Source organism: Gadus morhua, chromosome 10 (genome assembly GCF_902167405.1).
Source record: "Gadus morhua chromosome 10, gadMor3.0, whole genome shotgun sequence".
In the NCBI taxonomy this organism is placed as follows: Eukaryota; Metazoa; Chordata; class Actinopteri; order Gadiformes; family Gadidae; genus Gadus; species Gadus morhua.
Window position 1 is genome coordinate 24477074 of NC_044057.1, and position 16653 is coordinate 24493726.

At 43.9% G+C, this 16653-nt stretch overlaps 1 protein-coding gene across 1 annotated transcript; it reads right to left on the minus strand.

Annotated features, from left to right (window-relative positions):
• Window positions 1-1369: 1369 nt before the first annotated feature.
• Window positions 1370-15652, minus strand: sparc (secreted protein, acidic, cysteine-rich (osteonectin)). Its single transcript, XM_030367470.1, has 10 exons — window positions 15521-15652; window positions 8608-8673; window positions 8270-8347; window positions 6747-6834; window positions 5882-6006; window positions 5367-5487; window positions 4245-4378; window positions 3621-3769; window positions 2665-2813; window positions 1370-2260 (listed from the first exon to the last, which is right to left on the minus strand). Exons 2-10 carry the CDS (start codon window positions 8662-8664, stop codon window positions 2232-2234), a joined length of 930 nt encoding a protein of 309 aa, XP_030223330.1. The 5' UTR covers window positions 8665-8673; window positions 15521-15652; the 3' UTR covers window positions 1370-2231.
• Window positions 15653-16653: the final 1001 nt, after the last annotated feature.

Here is a 16653-nt window from a genome sequence, read left to right on the forward strand (position 1 = left end):
TCTACACACTGCACAACTAAGGACAGTTTGTACAATACATGGCAGTAGAATGTAGCAGAGCACAGTGTGTGTACAATACTAAACTGCACTATACTATGCTACTTGAGTATAATTTTGACTTTACTCACTATGTCAGCTTAGTAAATACAAATATTTCAGGACTGAGAGAGAGGAGCATAGGATTTAATAACAATTATTTAGACCCAATACTTACCAAACCATTGCTTTATTGAAGTTCCTGAACATAACGTTTTTCAAACTAGTTTTCAGGATAGGTTCTGGGTTCTGGGTTTGTACCCCAATGTCTGCACTATAGATATCCTTGAGCAAGATGTCCTAACCCCCTTTTTTGTAATGATATGTATCTGAATTCACTGTATGTCACTTTGTTTAAAAGCCTCAGATAAACAACTAAATAAAGGGGAACACCAACTGACTGAAGGTTTGATGCTGATGCCTCGGACACCAGCCTTCCAAGTTGCATATAGCGTTCCCGTTCGCCTTTGTGATTGTGTCATAAATTGAGTCGTTGTTTATTGTTAGCTACATTAGCCTCTTATAGCAAACCAGCTCGAAAAACAAACAACACAACTTTACATTGTATTGCAAGCACAGCAAGACCATGTAATGCATGCATTGGTGACCGGAATAAAGAAGCAATGTAATCAAGTGTGTAAGAGCATTAAAAATTGACATTAAAATGACCAACGTGGTACAAATACAAAGAAAATGAATCTCTTTACGGGCACAGGCATTTTTGTTGAGAGCGTCATCACTGAACTCGGTGTTCTCTCAGAATTCAGAAGGGGCCCGACCAAAAGAGGGTTTTCCTCCGTGAAATGCCGCAAGAAAGCTGGGAGATTTTCCCAAATTGCAACTCGGAAGGCTGTTGTCCGAGGCATCTGGATCATACCATGTGTCCAATGTCACCCTGGCAGGGGCAACAAAAGACTATATTTAACTTGCACATATTTGGATGTTTTTTGCGCTTTCTGTGGCTTTGCCACCACTGTGCATTGTGCTATGTGTGTCTACCTAATATGTGTTCAGAGTTTTCAAGTGTTAAATCGACCCTCTAGTGACATCAAAAAGGGGAGTGTCCACGCAACTGCATGATGGATAGAGCAACTGACCAGCCTACCAAGTGGACTTGACCCACTGCTAGGGCTGATCTATCCATTTGTGATGTCACTAGAGGATAGATTTCACCTGGTGGTAAAATAGGGTAGGGCCCGTTAGCAAACCAACCAATCAGAGCTCAGCAGTTGTTTCCATCGCGTCTCTTGGTATGTCAGTGAGTGGGGCCCTGCCCAGACTCGTCCGTGGGAGCGGAGGTGGACAGGAAGGTATGAGGACGGAGATGGCGGGGTGTTTTTGGAGTACTTTATTCATAGAAATAGTTCTGTCGTGCCTCAACGATGCACGGCAGATATCAGCAGAAACATTTCAAGAGCAAGTAAATCTCTCAGCCTGCGAGATCGTCTACTAATTATAACATGTTGAAACAATATCAATGCCGGTATATCTGGAGTGTCATAAAGTCCAAGCGGGCCTTTGGGCAAAGCATCAACTCAAAAACCCGTGTTTGACTCTATGCAAAATTTACCCCTGAATTTCTTTACCACCTTCAATGATGTCACAGAATACATCTTTTCTTTAATTTTCCAAATATTAAAAAATAATAAAAAAGGTTGGTTCTTGACTTTATGAGGGGAAACAGTAGTCGAGTCAAAAAAGAGATGCACAAAGAAACAAGGACACGCACAAACGAAAAAAAACAGCACCACCAGAAGAGGACCAAACTAGTCCGAGGTCAGGAAGCAAGCTGAGGGAATTATTTATTTAAAACTTTATTTTTTAATTTTACAACTTGGTCTCTTTGCAGGATGTTTTGTTTCTATTTCAGATAATTGCCCGAAAGAATTACCAAAAAACCAACACATTAGATATGGTACAGAGCTGACAAACAGAACAGAACACATTTACGTCTGATGTTATTAATCTTAAAGTCATTTGAATTGTCTTTTTGGAGAGTTTGATTTTAACCAATGAATGGAAGCTGCTTGTAAACACCTTGGGTGTGTACAGATTGTGCACTTCTTTAGTTATTCTAACAAATGCTTTAGTGGTATAGGTAGGAGAGGTTGTTATAGAAAAAAAAAATAACCTGCAGTTAGCACCATTACTGGGTTTTTTAATTTACTAGGGAACCAGGAATCGCCAAGACTGTCTTACAGAACCATGTCCTTATCGATGTCCTCTGTGGAAGGAACAAAGAGACAAGGGTTGGGAGAGCAGATCACAAGATGGTGTTTTTCTGTTAAGATTGTGTGTGCGCGTGTTGTACATGTTCCCATATTGCTATACTACTGAGAACATTGGCATAAACTATGGATGCATGCATTGCCAATGCTACACTCTGTATATATGTGTATTTACTCAGTAGTATAGAATTATGGATCCTGTCCAAGTTAGGCCCCAAATGATAGTCTACAAGTCAAGAGGACATCCATTGGATTGGATAGGTGAATTCAGTAAAGATCTTTGGCTGATGTGTGTGTGTGTGTGTGTGTGTGTGTGTGTGTGTGTGTGTGTGTGTGTGTGTGTATTGTGTACTTGCGTGTATGTACTTGCGTGAGTGTACTTGCGTGTGTGTGCCCTTACCTTCCTTGATGCCGAAGCATGCGGCCCACTCCTCCAGGGCGATGTACTTGTCGCTGTCAGCGTCACACTCGTCGAAGAAGCGAGTGGTGCAGTGCTCCATGGGGATCAGAGGAGCGCGCAGGGGGGCCAGCTCTGTGTGGGTCAGGAACCTGCAAAAACACGCACACAGACATAAACATACACACAGACGCATGTACACACATTGAATGCTAAGATATTTGCTAATGCTACATTAATGCAGATAATGGGGCAAATGCAAAAAATATAATAACGATTTATTATTTATCAAATTAATAGTTATTTAATAATATGATATTAATGTTTTGATTTATGATGGGCTGACTGTGACAGCTGTGGTTCCCAGGGCTACTGGCGAAGTGGACAGTGATGATGTCATTTCCTGTCGCTGGTTGCCAGGGAAAACACCCAAACCGGTGTCTGTCAAATGGCCAGCGCTTCAGCGCAAACCCACTGCCTTGACCGGTCCGGTTTCATCAAGTTTAAATGGATATTTACCACTGAGATACTGCCACATCACCATTACACAGAGAATAATATTGTACTGCTTTAATACTTCTCTGTTGTTTACACGCATAAAACCTGCAATTTTGTGGTGACAGTTATTTGGAGGGAGGAAGGGGATATATTTATCTTAATCTTTTTTAACATCCTTATTAACCTTCAAGATATACCTTCCAGAGTACATGGGATGAGAAATAAACATATAAGTTGCTCACATATCGCCATGTTGTTTGTACGGCTGTCATAATGTGTGTGTGTGTGTGTGTGTGTGTGTGTGTGTGTGTGTGTGTGTGTGTGTGTGTGTGTGTGTGTGTGTGTGTGTGTGTGTGTGTGTGTGTGTGTGTGTGTGTGTGTGTGTGTGTGTGTGTGTCAAGGTTAATGCTTGTCTATGTCTGTTAATAAGAATGCGTGTTCATAACTCGGTGCGAACCTACCCATCGGCGGGATGCTGGTCCAGCTCTCCGAACTGCCAGTGCACGGGGAAGATGTACATGTTGTAGTTCTTCTCAAAGTCATGGGCCAGGAGGTCCAGGGAGTGCTCTCCGGACTGCAGACGCTTGACATTCTCGTAGATCTTCTGCACCTGAACCATTGAACACACCCGGGTTACAGCTCCGCCACACATCGGCCAACACAGAGGATGTGTTCAGAGGATCCAGGGCCTTTAGAGGCGTAGAGTGGCCAGAGTACTAGAGTATTTAGAGTACTAGAGCATTCAGTGAACTAATGTCTTCAGAGTACTAGTATTGAAAGTACTGGAGTACTCAGATAAGGGCAGTATTCAGAGGACTACAGTATTAAGAAGATCATAGTATTCAGAGGACTAGTGTTCTCAGAGTACTAAAGTATTCAGAGGACAAGAGTATTCAAAGCTGTATACCTTCTGAGTATTCAGAAAGTACAGATCATTTAGAATATTCAAAGTATAAAATGTTCAGACTACTAAAGTATTAGTAATTCTCTAATACTTATTCTCTAATACTTAGTAATTAGTATTATTTCAAGTAATACTCCTTTAGTACTAATAGTACAGAGAGTATGAAGGTACTCAGACGTACTCTGACTTTCTGCTTCTCGGTGAGCAGGTTGTTGTCCTCGTCGCGCTCAAACAGAGTGACCAGAACGTTCTTCAGCCAGTCCCTCATTCGGAGGGGGAACTCACTCAGCTCAGCGTCCACACAGGTCTCCAGGACTGCACACAGAGAACACAAAGAAGTTACAGCTACATGTTACAACATTGAGTTATATACATAGAACATACAGTAACATACATAGAATCTGCTACAGATACAGGACATACAGAAACACACATAGAACACTATAGGACATACAGTTGAACACGTAGAAGACCAGTAACAGGTTATACAGGTACATTCGAAGAACATGAGGCAGTTAGGTTAGAACATACAGTTAAGGAACATGGGATCGTGAATCCTTGTTTTTTGAATTGTGTTTTTAAATTGATTTAGATTAAAGAGCAGGATGTTTAAGGCATCTTGCTTATTGAAACTGTGGACATTAGGGTTTGAATCCAAAAACCTTTCAGCCAACCATGTCCCTGTCAAGAGGAACATAGTGAGAAATTAAATTGAGAACATGATACAAAATATCCCACTATTAAATAAAAATCCAGCTGTTCTTTTGTTAAAAAGCAAACATTTCTCCATCTTATCCCTTTGGTCCCATCTCACCACCTCCTACTCTCCACCAGGGAGTTGGGTTTGAGCTCCAGCAAGAGACCTGAGGAGGACTGCATGTCTGGGCGGATTCTCCCAGGGCCGTGTTGAAGCCTGTCAGGGTAGCGCTAGGTGCTGGGCCCCCTACGGCTCCTCCCATTTTCCCATGACTCCCCTAGGTCGTACATAGACTACACTTCAAAGATAACGATTTTCTGTTCATTTCTGTTCCATTCTATTCCATGAGAGAAGCATGACACCTGGACGTGAAGGAATACTAAATGTTGGTGAGAAGAGAACACTTTCTGTCTCGTTTCTATTAGTGTTTGTGCTTCCAACAACAGCACACAAGCTGTCTGGGTCAGGAAGTGATGTAACAACTCAGGATATGATGTTAGACTCTGGCCAGAACGAGAACCCAGACCAGTACAGGTCAGTGCCGGGCTGGAGCGGAAATATGTCTGGATTTAGGACCTTCTGAACCAGGCTTTTTGTCTCACTCACATTTGCAGGCTCCAAGGTAGTCAAGGTGAAGCTTGTGTCCCTTCTTGGTTCCCTCCAGGGCGCACTTGGTGGCGAAGAAGTGGCAGGATGAGTCGTATGTCTTGTTGTCGGTTCCGCAAACCTGGACACGGTGAAGAGGAGGGCAGATTAATACCTTTTATTGTCATATTTTTATGTTTTGTATTCTCAACTAAAGCCCCGACATTGTCAGAATCGAGTGAGATCTGCCCCGAGGTTTTGAAAATATTTTAATTTTAATTAATTAGTTTACTACAGTTATCTAGTATACTAAACTAGATAAGTGGCCTAAAGATGTAAAAATACAGTGGACTATAGTCTCTGGCACACAGATGGTGTTGATTTTCCCATTGTTCAACCAAAAATTTAGTTATGCTTGTCTGTACTTTTTTCTGCAAAAAATAAGGAGGCATATAAAGTGCGAAGAAGCTGTAAAGTCGGGCCACACAGCGTTTCATTTGGACTGTTTGACCGCTTAAGCCGGGAATCAAACTCACGTGCTCGAACTCTCCGGCGGCAGCGGGGCAGCTGGACGGGTCCTGGCAGACGCACATCGGGCTGTTGTTTTCCTCGTCAATCTCGCACACCTTGCCCTTCTTGCAGTGGTGGTTCAAGCAGGGGTCTGCAGGGAACCCACGGAACAACGTTCTATTAGTACAGCCCTTCTGCTCTCACATTTAGCTCAGGTTGACAGTACACACCAAGAATAATATATTCCTATTTTTTTTTTTAAATATTTTATTTAGTTTATATGTAGCTTCTTTGCAGTTGACACTCTCCTTCTCGTACATTCCGCCATTTAGAATGTTCCGACAACTCACTTACTTTGATCTTTTAGTAAATCAGTTTCATATTTTGATGTTCAGTTCATGTTTACTTCTCCCCCCACTTGGGTTGCACTGCCTTTCCGCTCTGTTCTATATTAAATCAACACATCAGCCATTTTGTTTACGCCAGGAATGACTGGCAGCCATAAGTGTTGGCACCGCAGAGGAAGCCAGCGGCCGCAGACCTGTGGCCTGCTACTCAAATACATGACTGCAGCCTGAGAGGAAGAGACGATTACAGCCCTCCCCTGGGAGAGTCAGTCATTACGACGGTCCTCCTGCAGAGCTGAGCCGAGGCGCCTCAGATCAAACAGCATGGATGGGGGCGTACCATCATGTAATGTACGTATGTTAAAGTTTACTACTGTTGGCCGAAGGGTAAATGTCAGGCTAACACAGCTGTAAACTAACCAAGCTCAACGCTAATAAATTCATGGCTGCCGTCAGTGGAGTTGGCTGAAATGAATGCAAACATGTGGGATTGTGTGTTTGAGTTTGTGCATTTGTGTGTATGTGTGTGGTCACGTGTACTTACTCTCAGCTGGGAAGTCCTCCTCGATCTGGATGGCCTCGTCAAACTCTCCGGTCTCAATCTGCACAGGGTTGATGCCCACCGTGGTCTCCTGGGGGGTACCACACAGGAAGCAGTCAGAGAGACGAGTGACATCACAACGACTGCATAAGATAGGTCATGTGTCAAACAGCTGGCGGTCAGACCACGACCTCATGCGATTCGTCAGGACTCTTAATTAAGGAAAATAATTCATTTCTGTCACAGAAGATGGTAGCAAACATTTTCAAAGGAGATTGTTCAATCCGATGTCCCTCCTTTGAGACAAAACACAGTTTACTCCTACTACAGACGGATTATAAAGAATGTGTTTGGCAAACATAATTGAAGGCGGCCCGTTCTGCATAGGATGCAACATGCTGTATGAACACCAAAGGATTTGATCTGATGTTTCAGTGCTGTTTGTCTACCAAAGTCCACTTAACCCTGACCACTGAAATAGCCCTGGTTCCCTGAAGGAAAAATCAAACCACTAAGAGTCCTCGCTGAAGGACAACAAGTGTAGGAGGGAGAGAGAGAGAGAGTGAGAGAGTGAGAGGGAGAGAGAGAGAGAGAGAGAGAGAGAGAGAGAGAGAGAGAGAGAGAGAGAGAGAGAGAGAGAGAGAGAGAGAGAGAGAGAGAGAGAGAGAGAGAGAGAGAGAGAGAGAGAGAGAGAGAGAGAGATATTTGTTCTCACATCTGGTTCTCATCAGGCAGCCTAGCCCTCTGGCGCGCTGGCTATATTTAATATTTAATGTTTGTGGTATCCTTGGTGGCAGGAAGCTATTAAAACAGTTTCCTTCTGGACGTTAAGACCCATTTACAATGCATTCACTAACTATATGTTATGTTACTGTGTTCAGTCTTTAGTGACTCTAGAACTCTTTTTATAAACACGATAATCGTGAAAACAATGGCAAGATATTTATGACAGATTCTGTGTCATTGTTACTTTGCCAACGTAAATTTCCATTCAAAATCTGCATCAAGAACAATTCCAAAATCGGTGAGTTTCAACTGAAACAATGTTGTTCTTAACTGAAGCCTTGAAATCACATCATTCTTGTACTCAGCTGCTGCTTATCTGGACCTCAAAATAGTCCCTTGTGCAAATAAACGAATTTGGGATGCAATCGAAAAGATTATCCCACTCATGTGAGCGTGTTTAAAGTGAGATGGAAAGTTCTGAAATAGTTTTTGTTTTTGGAGAAATCAACATTGGAGGAGAGGATTTTCAATATTCTTGAATCCATAGTTAGTTTTGTCTAACCCTAACCCTGATACTGGGATTGCATTTATTTAATTTTAGGAGAGAGTCAACTATTGGACATAATGGATTAATCACAATGGTGGCCATACCATAGTAGAACAGAGACCGGGTGACCGCAAACGCATTATTCGGACTGCGTGGTTTCTAAAATAATATGCTATTAAGAGTCACAGGAGACAGTTTTGAAGAACTTTGATCATGAAAGAGTGATTTCCTCGTGTAACCGCTAGCAACAGACCTCCTCGGGAACAGCCTCCTCAACGACCAGCTCCTCTTCTACCATGGGCTCCTCCTCCACGATGAGCTCCTCCTCTGTCTGAGGAGTCAACACACACGCACACGCACACACACACACACACACACACACACACACACACACACACACGTTATATATTTACATATTGACACGTGAACAAACACCCACTTGTGAATACACAGAAATATTCTTCAATGAAAATCTCTGATGCACACACACACACACACACACACACACACACACACACACACACACACACACACACACACACACACACACACACACACACACACACACACACACACACACAGTAAACTCACGGGAGCAGCCATGGCGTGGCCAGCCAGGCACAGGGCGACGACGATCCAAACCCTCATCCTCAGAGTCTAACAGAAAAACACAGAGTAGCCAATCAGAAACCTACTTCAGTATCCAATCAGAAACCACTGTCGGTAGCCAACCAGAACCCACCTTCAGTAGCCAATCAACAACCACAGTCAGTTACAAACTAGAAACCAGACACTATTTTATAAACCCAGAACATTCCTCAAGACACACAAATATAGAGACACACAAAAACATAAATAAACATACACTACACACAAAATAACAGACCCATAGCCAAAATATCTTAAGGGAAAATATTTCTTAAGTGTCTTTCATTTGGAAAATTATTATGATTATGAATTTAAGTTATTATTAAGGAACACTAAAGTGCCTCATTGAAACCTTGCGTGACCAAGTTCTAGATTCCTCTACGGAGGGGGATCCACCAACACAGCCCTCTAGAATATGTCAACTCATTCATCTCATAGTGGAGGATGGAAGCCATCCAGCTCTGTCCACAAACCCCTCAGTGTTTGCTGCCGTTTACTGGGAGCTCAGACTGTCTGGAGTCCTTACTGTTGTGTCCTAACGCCTCTCTCTCTCACCAGGCACCCAGTCCAACTCTCCACCCAGGCTAACTCTCTGTATGTGCTGCCTCTGTTTCAATTCCCCAACCCCAACCCAATAAGTTCTGCTTAATTAGCTGTACTAAATAACTGTTGATGATTAGAAAACGAGCACCCTTGTTAACAGTTTATTTTTGAAAGGTCAGAAATATCCCCACCCTCTTCCCTTTTCTGACAGAAAGAGTGCAGTGTTTCTACATTACCAAAATATGTATTTATATTTAAGTGACATTATCTATGGCTCCCCACACCTAGATCTTATTAAACCTTTTACGGGCAACAAATGTTCATCATAGGTTACCGTGAAGCTTTGACGGAACAAATAACTTCAACTAACTCCACTCGGCTTGTGGTGGAATGGAAGGGACATTCTGCACTGTTACGTGCTATTTCTTGGTTTGAGAACCACAAGCTCTGGACAACCACTGTCGGGAGACATGATACCCTACCTACCCTCCTCTCCTCCTCCCTGAATCTACTAGATGAAACAGAAGAGCTCTTTGTTGCAACACATTCTTCTCCGGGCTCTCTCTCTCTCTCTCTCTCTCTCTCTCTCTCTCTCTCTCTCTCTCTCTCTCTCTCTCTCTCTCTCTCTCTCTCTCTCTCTCTCTCTCTCTCTCTCTCTCTCTCTCTCTCTCTCTCTCTCTCGCTCTCTCTCTCGCTCTCTCTCTCTGTCTAAACTCTAATTATGTTGCTGCATAGCTGTTGCTATGTTCTATCCAGACCTGGTTGAGCACTGGGGATCTTAGGACTTGTTGTAAATAGGGCTGGTAGGGGACATGGAGACTATGGATCAAATAATTTTGTTTGGTTGCCTGTATCCTTCCTCCCTGTAAAGTCATGTCACTAGATTCCCTGTAATACAGTTACAGAATGGTTTTGTTCTTTGAGCATTACTAAGTTGTACAATTCTGAATAGTTAAGTAAGTAGTAGTAAATACAAACATTTACACTCAATACACCTCAATAAGACATAGCTGTGTCAATCAACATAGTTTGTAGGCTAAAAGCCACCTGGGGGGATCCTAAAAGGGGATCATCTTCTTAAGAGACTGGTGGAAATTCCTGACCTCAAGGCAAGGACTTTGGAGGATTTAAACTGACAGCAATCATCAACCACTGAACACTGAAGTTCTTAACAAGTTGCGGGATCGTTATGAGAATACCAGAACATTGTTTGAACAGGTGTTGAACTTGTCCTCATGGTTAATGAGCGATTTCAGAATTAACTTAATTATGATTTGGGAAAATTGGCTTGACATTTAAAGGTGTTGCAAGGATGTATGTCAATGAATGTGCATGTGTTTGTGAGGGGTTGTGTGGAATGGGATAACAAGATGGGACAGGTGCCATTAAATGTGCTGAACTTTACACAGGGCACCTGCATTAATTCTGGGAGTTGTTGACAGAGCTTAGTTGTTTTTGAAGCCTGAAGCAACAGACATGTTTCTGCCCTCCATCATAGATTTTTGCGAATGGTTAAACCCTTGGACACATTTTATGCTTGTAATTTAGTTTAAATCCTTGCTGCAGGACTCATATGTTTTGCATCTTTGCTTCAGTTCAATGTTTTCTTTTAACAGTAAATTTGGATTAAAAATTTCCGTTCATCTCTTTAACAGAGTTACAGTTTAGCATTCTTCAGCCTTAACGTTTTACTACATGTACTGGCTGGAATAGTCAAGGTCAGAGTAATTAGAGGGTCGGGGAAGAACTTTACTCTTGCTGTCTCTAGTCTGAAGAACAGCTTGTCATAAAAATGATGAAGATATTTGAAGCCTGAGTACGGATGTAGGCATCTGTTAAAAGAAAGGCATAGAATACCTGCCTTAGTGTCTTTGAACAAGGCTGACGGTGGAGGGTAGGTCAACATTTAACTGCTTTCATGCTCCATGAAGTAGCAGGAGGAGCCTAAAGAAGACTGTGTGTCTCTGATAGTTCTCAATGAGTTAATGTCAAACGGTAAATAGATTTAAGCTCAGCAAATTAGAGACACCAGCAAGAGTGAGCAACATTTTGCAAGTATCCCAGCTAAAATATCCCAAACCTCCATTCAGGCCTCTCTCCAAAGCCACTGTCGCAAAAAACGTGACTAACTTAGCTTCATTCAAAGTTCTGCCTAGCCTTGTGGAAGACTCTGGTTATGCATGATGAGTGCGTGCATCTAGCCGGGGAGGTAGGTAGACAGACACGTAGGACATCCATAATTTCATTCGGATCTAGTAAAATCTAGTATAAATGATGTGATGGGAAATTTTGGACCGACCGTTCTAGAGTAAGCAAGCAACCAGTTGTATTGTTATTAAAATTGAGAAATAGTGCCAAGATGGAGGCTCGGAATGTACGTGACATAATGTGAAACCGTACTATTTGCATGAGTTAATCCTTTCATTACTAATCCAGATTTGAGGCCAGATTGTGGCGAAACGCGACTACATGTATGATGGTGACCTGTGTTATTCAGAGGTCCAGGTCTGGTCCAGCCAAAGTCTGGCCCTGGAAAACTACTGCCAGACTGGCGAGACTCTAAACAAACCACTTCTGGAGCAAACAGAGGCTTTTCCTCCGATGAATAAAGTAGACAAAGAAAGAAAACAGGTGCGTTGCAGGCACTGAATGTAGGGAAACTCATCGAAACAACACCAACATGATGGGTCATGTTGTTAGCTGGGGATCTCTGCCTAACTGGGGATTCAGAGATGGAAAGGTCAAATATGATTACAGAGATAATTATCTCTTTTTTTTCCCTGTCTGGAAGCCCGATGTTTTGGACGGGTACACAGTCTCCGTCTCGGGACTTCCTGTCTGAAGTTTCCAACGGAAAGGTGTTAATAAGTCCAGGGTGATGTGACGTAAGAACAGAACAAACTGTTTTATCTGGAAGGCGCTGCTAGTCAAACAGGGAAACTCATAAAGAGGGCCTTTTTTAGACCCTTCCAAAACATTTAATTTGGAAGATGTGTTTGGTAAGCAAGCTAATGCTGGGTGCACACAGCGCCTGAACAGTCAACAACACCTCCCCCTCTCTCTCTCTCTCTCTCTCTCTCTCTCTCTCTCTCTCTCTCTCTCTCTCTCTCTCTCTCTCTCTCTCTCTCTCTCTCTCTCTCTCTCTCTCTCTCTCTCTCTCTCTCTCTCTCTCTCTCTCTCTCTCTCTCTCTCTCTCTCTCTCCAGCCTTCGCCCTCTTTCCTAAATGCTTGGCGGGGTGACCTAACAGGTGGGTTTGAGAGCAGTTTGGCAGACACACAGAATGGCACATCCGTCTGCGTGTCTTCCTGCTCACCCTGTAGACACGCCAAGAACACGCCGTCAACGCATACAGACGTGGATGCCTGACCAATCCAGAAATCTCAGGGAACAGACAGAGACTCTTCAGTGCTTCGTCCTTTCCACCTCTCTCTCTCTCTCTCTCCTTCTCTCCCCTCTCTCTTCCTCTCTGTTTCTCTCTCCTTGTTGTGTAAGAGTGTTCCTTCTCAAGGTTTTCTCCTTTCCCACTGGGCTTTGGTTTGAGTTTCGCCTCTTCTTTTGGACGACTTGGGGATACCCTTTCATATTCTACATACCGGTAAACAGATATCAGCATATGAATGCCGATACAGGACAAGACCAGGTTTTCAGGGAGCTGAACTCGCAGCTGAGACAGTAATGGGTTTTACAGCCTGAGGTGCGACCTCCATCCCCCCACCAGCCCCGGTCCTGAAGCTCTCTGCCAGGGCTGGAAACCAGATCCTGAGGCCGCGGAACGGTTCCCTGTGGAACGCTGATTGGGGGGTGAGGGGTGGTTGCGGTGGCCAGTCCTTCAGGATGATGGACAAAGGCCAGCGTTGGGGGAGAGAGTTTGCAAGTCACCCCATTCTTATGGATGGACTCAAACACCCTAGGGTTGGGGGGGGGGGGGGGGGATCGCGGTGTCACGTGACATGACAGTGGACCCTCCTGTTCAGACCTCAGGTAGTCGAAAAGGTGTTACACTGAAGCCTCTTCCTGCCGACTTTTTTTCTCAACTTCTGGCCATACAGCTTATAGGAGGAGGTATGAGAACAAACTCACATCCACTTCAAGATGTTACTGGAAATATTGACTTTGTTTCATAAAAGCAACGACTGTTCTGTCAGCATCGCAGAGATTGGGGAAAATAAAGCAGATATGTAATTTCCCAGGATCTTTGGTTCCTACTTTCCTTGCCCCTGTTATATGTACATTGTACTGTGATGTATAGTGTACGGGGTTCCAACATTTGTGTTCTGGCAGAGAAGTAGGCTGCTTTGGGAGATTCAACAAACGTCCCCTTCCTCCCTCTCTCTCTCTCTCTCTCTCTCTCTCTCTCTCTCTCTCTCTCTCTCTCTCTCTCTCTCTCTCTCTCTCTCTCTCTCTCCCCCTCCCTCCCTCTCTCTCTCTCTCTCTCTCTCTCTCTCTCTCTCTCTCTCTCTCTCTCTCTCTCTCTCTCTCTCTCTCATGGTCTCTCTCTCTCTAAATCTCTGTTTCTCTCTGTCCAAGTCAATAACACCTCTCTCTCTCTCTCTCTCTCTCTCTCTCTCTCTCTCTCTCTCTCTCTCTCTCTCTCTCTCTCTCTCTCTCTCTCTCTCTCTCTCTCTCCCTCTCTCTCACTCCCTCTCTCTCTCTCTCCTTCTTCCTGATGGTCTCTCTCTCTAAATCTCTGTTTCTCTCTGTCCAAGTCAACAACACCTCTCTCTCTCTCTCTCTCTCTCTCTCTCTCTCTCTCTCTCTCTCTCTCTCTCTCTCTCTCTCTCTCTCTCTCTCTCTCTCTCTCTCTCTCTCTCTCTCTCTCTCCCTCCCTCTCTCTCTCTCCTTCTTTCTGATGGTCTCTCTCTCTAAATCTCTGTTTCTCTCTGTCCAAGTCAACAACACCTCTCTCTCTCTCTCTCTCTCTCTCTCTCTCTCTCTCTCTCTCTCTCTCTCTCTCTCTCTCTCTCTCTCTCTCTCTCTCTCTCTCTCTCTCTCTCTCTCTCTCTCTCTCTCTCTCTCTCTCTCTCTCTCCCTCGCTCTGTTTGTGTATGTCTATCTCTCCCTCTAATATCCTCGTCAATGTATGTTTAGTTTGAAAGGAGAGAGACATACAGCTCACAGCTGGACACAAAGCCTTCAAACAGCTGGGAACTGATTGCCACGACAACCCGCATACCTTCACACCCGATATAAGACAGAGAGAGATGGAGAGATAGGGCAAGGGAAAAAGTCGGAGGGAGAAGGAGGAGAGAGAGCGAAAGGCTAAGTGGAGAGTAGAAGGAAAGAATGAGAGATGGAGAAAAGTGAAAAAATGGGTGGTTGAGAGAGAGAGAGGGTGGAGGGGCACCGAGGTGGACAGAGATTTAGAGGGAGGTAACTTTTAATAAAAAAAATAAAAGGGTGCGAAGGGACGTTTTTGTCACTAAGAAACAGTTCCACTACCTTCTCAGGCTCTGTGGAATTTCCTCCCATCCCCCTTTTCTCTCTCTCTCTCTCTCTCTCCCTCCCTCCCTCCCTCTCTTTCTCCCACCCTCTCCTTCTCTCCCCTCCCCTTGCCTATGTGGCACACAATACTTCCTCATTGTTTGGGGCTTTCTGCAGAATGAACCTCTAAACCAAAGTATGTTTGCTGACCGATGACTGCCTCTAGACAGGCTCGATCAGAACACCAGAGCTTCCTCTTGAACAGTCCAAAGCTAACTTGGTGTGTGGGTGTGTGTGCAATGTATACATTGTTGACAGTTAAATATGTATCGGTATATACAATGTTTAACTCACCTGTCATCGCACAGAAATAAAGCTAAAAGACAGGTCGAGAACAGGCCTGCAGGGCATTCACATAAACCAAAGGATCCTGTTCTAGTTCAACATGTGTTGTGATTGTAAAATCAAACATAAATGGTTGAATAACCTCAAAATAGTTTCTTTTCTAACACCAGTTTCTTTATCTGAACACCCACAAATCTTTCCTTTACATGGTAAAGTACAACAACAAACAAACTACAAAACACTCTAATTTAAACATTACAAATGTGCTTCTGCATTTGCTCAGTGTATAGGAATTAATATTTTGAAGTAGCAAAACGTTTGTGAGATTTTTGGCTTTCAAGTTTGCAAAACTTTTTGCCATAAATATGAACTTCAGCCCCCTATTCTCCCATCCAAACCCTGACAGACTGGACAATCACTCTTATGATTTGCAAGGGTTTCTGTAATCCTCTAAATCCAACGCCACACTAACCAACAGAGCGCACACAAACATGAAGCAGGGTCCCGCCCGGGGGTGGGCGCTCTCTGAGGAAGGGTCTCTCTTACCTTCAGCTTCACACCAGCAATCAAGAGAGAAGTGAGATGTTGTCAGGCCAGGGGAGTTCTAACTGAGAGACAAGTTTACACACGAGACATCCTCAGTGGGACGGCCCACCCCAGGCCCACCCCCCCTGCGCCCCCTCCTTCCCTTCTCTCCGGTTGGGAGGAGGGCGATCGGGGTTAACCCTATGCTCCCACCGTGACAGGATACCCCATGGTTCTCCTCCCGGGTTATAATCCTGCACAGGCTCGATGGGATTTATGTTAAAAGTCCGTTAATGTACGCTTAACGTTAAAGAAACCTTGATACCTCATATTTATATTTCTGATTGTCTTATCTGAACTATATACTAACTTTGATCATTTATTCTACACTTTAAAGTTTTGTAGCTGTTATTAACTGAACTTTAATTGCGTACATTGCTCTTGAACCCTAGATATTCCTGCAAATGGTTCAAAGCCTCTTCAGTCTCTGTGAGTCGACACACCTCTACAAGATACGCACAAATACTACATTAAGTCTTCAACTGCAGTGAGAATAACAATGCTGTTGAGTTCTCTTCAAAGGAAGTTCTAAAGCATGGCATGGCACACAAATAGGGTTAGGCTATTATATCATACTATAATGAATAATGTTGTTTGTGTAAGCATATGTTATTGAATTGAAAGTTTAATGAATTATTAAACAGTAGTAGTCGTAGTACAAATTATGTTTTAATTGTGTGGGTGTTCCTAAATGTGTTAACATCTATTCCCCAGAGAACCCTTCTGTACCAGGGGAACCGGGCGCAGCGAGGAGGAGGATGGGGAGGAGGAAGAGGGGGGAAGCGGGAAAAGGAGTGCTTGGCATCTGGAACAGACACCTCCTCGACGACGTGACTAACACACCTGCTGCGCCGCACGGCCAGAGCCATCGAACCCGGATCCCCGACTCCCACAGCCATGCTCTCCAGCTCTGGGTCCCTCCGGGCTCCGCTGCTCCGGTCTGTTCCCACAGTTGTGGTGAGCAGAGACGACAAACAGCTGGGGGAGAGGAGAGAGGGAGGAGGGAGACATTAGAGGGAGAGAGAGAGAGAGAGAGCTGCGATGCTACGTGGCGTTTTCTTTCGTTTTTTTTTTTTGTGGACAGCAGCTTTCAA